Source organism: Atta cephalotes (assembly GCF_000143395.1).
Source record: "Atta cephalotes unplaced genomic scaffold scaffold00017, whole genome shotgun sequence".
Taxonomy (NCBI): domain Eukaryota; kingdom Metazoa; phylum Arthropoda; class Insecta; order Hymenoptera; family Formicidae; genus Atta; species Atta cephalotes.
This window is the reverse complement of record NW_012130081.1, coordinates 575,701-583,411: the sequence shown is the minus strand read 5'-3', so window position 1 is coordinate 583,411 and position 7,711 is coordinate 575,701. Positions and strand designations below refer to the sequence as shown.

The window sequence follows — 7,711 nt, the reverse complement described above, 5'->3', positions numbered from 1 at the left end:
TTTGAATAGTACTAGATTTTTATTAAATTTAAACATATGTTTAATACGGGAATTAAGTTCAATTATCATTTTTTTATTGAGTCAATTTATTTACTGACATAAATAAATATTAAATTAGTACTATTGAAAAAAAATATGTTAAGATTTAATAAATTTTTTCTCAATATGCACAATACTATATAAGAATTAAATATAATATTTATTTAAAAAAAATTTACATTAAAAATTTTATATCGCGCCAACAATATGTAAAATATTCACACGCGTTAAATGGCATTTTATGTACAAATTTTTTTATAATATGATTTACTGATTATCTACAAAAAATTAAGATAACATTTGCAATTCTAAATTTTATTAGTGTAATTTATCTAATAAATTGGTATTTTAATACTTTACTACATTAATATTATTACTAATATCTATTATACTGACATTAAACCGCAAATATGCGTAAAAATATTACGGAAAATATGGTACCAAATGTCAATATATCTGCTAATTATATAAGCAAATTAATTAGGAGTCTACAGGGACGAGTATTTCCGTACAAATATATCACTCTTCGCTTAAAAAAACGATCGTTTACACGGGAATTAATAAGACGTGTGTAACCATGAGAGAGATTTATGAGTAGATTAGTTGATTACTATGTCGGCAGTGCCAACAACTATGTCTAAAAAAACTCGCAACGCCGATAGAATTATGAATAATAATTAACAATAATTCGATAGAATTCTTTTTTACAGGTATCGGTTTACTGGTCAGATGTGAATCATTTAATTAATTTTCTTCTCGAAAAATACATTTTGTCCCTTCTTTGGCGCACAATAATTGCAAATAAATTGCTTGAACTCTGAATCAACAAATACAATTTAATTTTACGGTATTCCAAATTTTGACAACATTAGCTGTAATTTTTGTTTAAAAACTACTTTATAAAAACTTTTATATTTTCTACGTAATATAAAATTATCGTATTCAAAAAATGTTTATATTTTTATTTCAAATAAAAATTCTTATTAATGGTCTTTTATACAAATTTTATATAAGAGCAGATAAAAGATGAATATATTTTAAATAGAGAAAAATAAATCTTTTATTTTTTTTTTACTCAAAAGTATCAACACACTACAATAAATTACTTTCCTTTTGAATGAATTTTATATTTACTTGTCTCATTGAGGCAGAGTTCAGCATATATATATATATAATGCGCTTTATATTTTACACATTATAAACGTTTCAAATTGAATTGACATCACCCGCTATAATCCATCAGCCACAAGCGCTTTCATTTATATAGGAATAACATCTTTGGCATTAAATTACAAGTAACAGGATATATCGATTGCTTTCTACTTCGAATAATCCTGTATTAATTTAATCCCGGCACTAACTGCAGTTCCCCAAGTTCTAAATATATTCGTTTAAACTTAATTAATTGTCGCGACAGTCGTCAACAGAAAAAGAAACACGATGTGATTCGAAGATGCGTGTGTACATAAATACACTTATAATTCTTGTGTAATTACATCTAGATATTTCATATTACTTACTTAAACGTCTTTTTCTTGTTATTCCGTATTGGCGAGTGAATCGAAATCTATAGAATTGTTCTATTGCAAGTGTCAAACAGATCGAAACGCTTGTGATCGTCATTCGTAATAAATTTACTGTGTTTGTAGTACGTATCTATTATTTGTATAATTTCAAATAATGCTCACGAAATAAAAGAAAATGAATTATCATCAAATAAATATCAGAAAAATTATAGATAATACTTTGTTGGAAATTAATGTAAGAGAATATTAAAAATAATTGTTGCATTGCACAATATATTGTGATGTGCAATCATTACTTTTAATAATGTGTTTATGACATTTAAATAATACAAATTTCTAACAGAATCGACGAACTAATTATAAAAAATAATAACCGTTCGCACGAATATTCGAAAAAGCGTGTACTTTCATGGGTTTATGTTTTGTATTCTTAAAATTTCAACACTAAATATATGTTTTGATATATTTATATATTTATACTTTTTTTTATATATCTATATTAAATATATATTAATACTCTCCTTTCAATTAGAACTGTTTAACAGTAAATTATAATATACATATATTTTTGTATATAATAGATGAAGTCCATCTTGTAACGGTGTTTTCGCAAACAATCGATAAATTATAAACTTCGTCAATATTCCAACAGAATAACGTCCGGTGTTAAATCTATTTTCTATGGAAAATAATGTCGTATTTGTGCTATCTATCCCTAACGCTACGGCGATAGAAATTTTCTATTCCGTAGTTATTGGCTGACGATTCGTTGCAAATCGTACAATGGGGACAGAGCAACATTTAAGCTCCGACAGATTAGCCACAATGCTTACAATTTACATTCTAAACGGATTTTTACACAGTCAGAAAACATACTTGCTTTCGTTCCAGTGTATTATGGACAAATTGCAGATTCTGATTAAATTATGAAAAATATTTTTATTTGAATGCGTGGGAATTTATTTTTTTCAACTTTAATTAATTGTGTATAATTTTTAACAAGCTTATCAAACAATTTTAGCTATGTAACGATTTAATTATTAATTATATAATTTGTTGATATGATAATTTAATAATTTGAACTATTAACTTCAAAAATATTTGAGACATCTAATAATCAATAGATAAAAAAGAAGATTTAATAAGAGCGTAAGATGCAAATGGTGGAATAGAATACTTCAAATAAACTGTACAAAAATTAGTTAACAAATTAAATATATTTAACATGTTCGTAAATATAAAATATTTGCAAGAAGAAAACATTCTTTTATAAATTTAAAGAATCATTTGTAACTTTATACTAAATCTTTCAAAAGTAACTTGATATGTCATGCACAAAAGTATTATACACATTAAAATGAAATTTTCAATATGTAAATTTTGAACGATATCCTAATCCGCGTTTCAAGATGAAAAATTTGTATTTAAATGTTTCATTTGGAAAGCAGATGTACACTATTATTGCTTCGATTAATAATCAATAAATTTTATTACTTGCATAAATATTTATCGCGCATCGAGCAGCAAAAAAATAACAAATCTGCATAGCTTACGGCCGGAAGCATCTTTAACTTTGTAACTTGATTCATAACTTCGTTTCTTGGATATGCCGTGTATTTCGTTTAAATCTAGAAAACTTATATACTATGTATATATATTTTTCGACGTGCAGGTAGCTGTTGCAAACTGATGGCAGAATAAAGAAGCGTTTAACTACACATCAATTTTTCATTAATATCATCGTCTTTTCTAGTCAATAATGAGTCAAATTAAATTATTCTTCTAATGAACTAATAAACTATAGTAATAAACTATAATATATAAACTACCGATTCATTATATTTTATAAAACATGTTATGAATGAATCACAGATAAATGCATAATAGTCTAAAGAATTCACAAGAAATGTTTTCCTTGCTCAATCTAATCAAATTTAAATAGACTAAATTAATTAGAAATTGATATCTTTACACTATGTAAAACAAAGTTTACAAAAAATTATATTATAATCTTGGTTAATAAAACCTTATTCAAATAAAATAAATAATTTATGACATTTACGTTATTAAAATGTAACGTCATTTTAACAGAAAAATTAGAGAAAATAATACCAGGGATATTTTTCTCCCATCATAATAATACAATCGTCTATTTCTTCGTATGCCTTACGTTCATATTGGTGATTCTGAATTTTATGACCTGATCCTCGAATTTATAACATTTTTAGAACGTGTCGCGAAAAATGCACCCATTATCAGACAAATCATGGATTTGGTGTACCAGTCGGCTAATCGCTGCACATCGTACGATTAATGCCTATATTGCCTATATATGGACAGATTTCTTACAAGTCATGGCCCAATCGATCCATCTCAGCCAGGAGAAAATCGACGTCGACCTCTGTTACAGCGGCACTGGAAATGATGTTCCTGAAGAAGTTGGGCCGTCGATCATCTGGTTGGTAGCCAACCATCAGAGTGCCAGCTTGCATCATGCGACCTTTCAAAATTGGACATATCTAGAAGAATAAACAATTCTCTCTTATTCTAAAATTTCTACGGAAGAAAACTTCTAAAATTGAACTTTGTTCGGCTTTATTAGACATTATACTTTGTATGTCTTTAAATTCATCAAACGCACCTCGCCTAAGATTTTTATTCTTTCCGCGGTATGTGGCATGTTTCGTACGCGCGTAGGTAGATACCAAAAACAGACGTTCACTAACTCAGGTTCGAGGATCAAATAATATTTGTCGGGCATTTGTTTAATCCTTCTAACCATGTATTCCGCCAGTTCCATCAGCCGATCCATGTGCTTCTCGAAACCCTCTGTTCCCTAAATGATAAAATAATAGATTCATTTCCCAGTTTCAATCGCTGTGGAAATACAGCCTATATGTTATTGAGAATAATGCCGAGGAGAATGTTGACGTCTAATGAAAAAGCATAAAGTCGCCTTTCTGTAACAATGGATTTTGTACCTTGGCGCGCCATTGCAACCAAAGCTTGAAAATGTCGTTGTGACGCCCGCATTGAATGACCTTATCGCCAGTGTCGTACCTCACGTCGTACAGCTTGTCCGTCATAAACAGGTATTCCGCGGACATTTGGTTACAGCTGATCAGTAGTCCCTGCAAAATGGAAACAGCTCTCGCTTTCAAAACATACGAGAGACGATGTCTATAACATTTTTCCGATAACGAAGCGTTTCCGGAATTGTTTCGCATGGTTTACGATTGACAGGTCGCCGGAGGAGGAAGAGGGCGAGTCCGTCTGGGTCGATACGACACTTCAACACATGCGCGTGAGGAGAAATACTCAGGATATTGAATTTACAAAATGGCGGATATTCCGCACCAATGTTGCACTCCATTATTGACCACCATTGTTTTAGACAAGATTATTTTTTAGCTTTATTATTTATGAATGTTTCACGTCACTTAGAGAATTTTATATAACATTGATTTACATAACTAACGAATGCTGTATTTTTAAGCTAAGAAAAAATCCTTTAATTCCCATGTTAAGCATTATTATTATTGCCTACTGTTTTCTAATACTGACAAGAGAATAATTATTTTATTATTATAGTCATAAATATAAAAAAATAAATACTTTCATATACGCGTCTTGTAGACCTGTATCAACTGATGAAACAACACAATTGTCACTGTTATAACAAAGCATCCTTTGGACATCGCGCTTCAACGTCAATGGTAACGCGGTCCAACAAAAGCACGATGCGTTCTCCCCTGGATATCTCGCGGCAGCCGGTGCACGGAATTTTAATATCCGAAGGGGAAGTTCGGAGTTAGCAATAACTGAGTCGCGTGGGGAGATAGACCCTCCCCGACAGCGTGCGCTGTAGACGGACGGCAACATATGTTATCTCTTAGTTTAATTAAATTCCTGTAGTGCCAAGCGCCCCGGCACGTAGGTCTACCCCTTGGAATGCGACTAGTGTTGTCTCGTTGCCCTTACGCGATGTAGGAATTTCAGCTCTCGGAAACAGGGAAGATTTCTAAAAGTATGACGCCGATGTGTTAAACGTGGATGTGCAATGTTACTGTTTATTTGTGCATATTATTATTTTAGATATTTATTTCTTAATATCTCAGTCATATAAGAATAAAATATTAAAGAAGGAAAAATAAGGTGTCAGAAATCGGAATGATCTATAAATAACACAAACAAGACAATAGTATTAATAATATTTTTTTATAGTATTTCCTATTGAATTAGATTACTGATAATTATTTATAATTTTTGTAATTTAAAGATTTTTTGTTTTAATGAAAATATTATCTAATTAATAACGTCTAATTTCATAACTTACGTCTTCCTTAAAGTGAATACTGGAACATTGAAGCAGAGCTCCCATAAGTTTATGTGGATTCCATGTCACTGAATCAGCTCTGAAAAATCAAATATTGTTGGAATTTCACAAAAATTTCAAATTTTCTTTGATATCTAATTTTTATACTTTTAAAAGATATTTAATTTTTATACTTTTAAATGTGGAATTTATGCGATAAAAGTAAATGTATTTATGTTTTTCTCCTAAACATTAAAGGTATCATTAAGTTTCTTTATAAATGTACAAAGTATAATTTTATGCTAAGAAAAACTCACTTCAATTTTTTATTTCACTAATAGGAAAGGTCTCTGTGATAACAAAGTGTATCAAATAAATCGTACATTTTACGAATAAGTGCAGAAAATTATTCTTCTTTTGTCTTATCAGCAACCTGTCGAAGCGAGCCTTCATCGAGTTGACTGAAAAAGCCAGCCGACCTCAGCTGGTCGTCAAACTCTTATCCACTCCCACGGGAACCAATAGGGGATAAAATATGAGTTATCTTCCCGCCGTGCCCACGGAAGGGGGTCTATCAATTCGAGAGAAGAGCTATTAATATAACCACGGGACCGGATTTAACCCCCTGGTCCTCGGAGACCCACTCTGGCGGTAAAAACCTCTAACCCTTCTTAATCCTTGAAAAAGCATTGTGATATGTGAGAATCCACATTCACATTCCTTGACCCAAATTTGTGTGGTTTTGTTTTAGCGATTAGTGTTGTGCAAAATTATTGAAGCATAAAAGAATTAAATTCAATGAAAAATATGGCAAACAATAAAACAAAGTGTTATGATAAATATTTGTTATAAATATCTATACATAAATAAAATTATGTGGGATTTATGGAAAACTGAAAAGGTGTTATTTTTTGTAAAATTTTGCTTTGAGTACATAAGTTGCGTGCTTTATGATAAATATTTGATACTTGGCAAGTGACATGTTTATCGCGCGCCAGTCCTGCGTGCTGCCTGAACTTCCTGTGAATGATACGAGGGTACTCTTGAAGCACCCTTGAAGCGCGATTCGCGTCATTAACAGACTTTGTCCATTATTCACTCGTGTGCATCCTTCTTTATGTTACAGATCGACATACATATCTATTCGTTTAAATCAAATAGATCTTTAATTTGTTTAAAACAAATAGAATTTAATCTCTTATAATCTATATAATTCTTATGTAATATTTTTAAATTAACATTAACGTCCATTTTCTATTTTTTATTTGTATTTTTTGTTACGCTCTGCTGAGAACTTATAATCATTTATATTTTTTTATTGTATATTAAATTTGGCAAGCAAAATAAATATTCTACAACATTCTTCATTTTAAATTTGAATAAATATTGATGCAATAAAAAATTTATTTAAAAGAAAACATTAATTTAGGCAAGAAAGTATTTGTTTGAATTATTTCGTAATTTATCATTTTTTTATATTTTAATTATAGCAATAAATTAAAATTAAAATAGCACTTTAGACTTTTTACGTAAAACTTAATATAAACTTTTTACGAAAATTTAGGAGTATTAATTTAATAGAAAAGAAGAATTAGGTACAAACTTTTTTCTTCACATAAGACGCACAAGCTTTACTTGAGAAGCGTGTATAAAGCAAGTGATTAATGCGATTCGCAGCTGAAACTGGCGCATACGGCGTCCCTCCATTCACTTTTAAATTCATCCAAGGTGCCAACCCCAAAAGCCGCTTGATATATATTGCAGGGGATGTTAATTACCCATACCCTTAGTGTAATGCACGTATATATATATATATATATATATATATGTG

General features: G+C 30.1%; 1 protein-coding gene across 1 annotated transcript in view; it reads right to left on the bottom strand.

Annotated features, from left to right (window-relative positions):
* Positions 1–3,910: 3,910 nt before the first annotated feature.
* LOC105618472 (glutamate decarboxylase) overlaps positions 3,911–7,711 on the bottom strand; it is an 18,024-nt gene continuing 14,223 nt past the window's right edge. The window contains exons 7-10 of the mRNA XM_012200006.1: positions 5,902–5,980; positions 4,547–4,696; positions 4,207–4,401; positions 3,911–4,084 (exon numbers count right to left, since the gene is read on the bottom strand). Of these exons, the coding sequence (XP_012055396.1) occupies positions 3,911–4,084; positions 4,207–4,401; positions 4,547–4,696; positions 5,902–5,980 (598 nt within the window). The remainder of the gene's footprint in view (positions 4,085–4,206; positions 4,402–4,546; positions 4,697–5,901; positions 5,981–7,711) is intronic.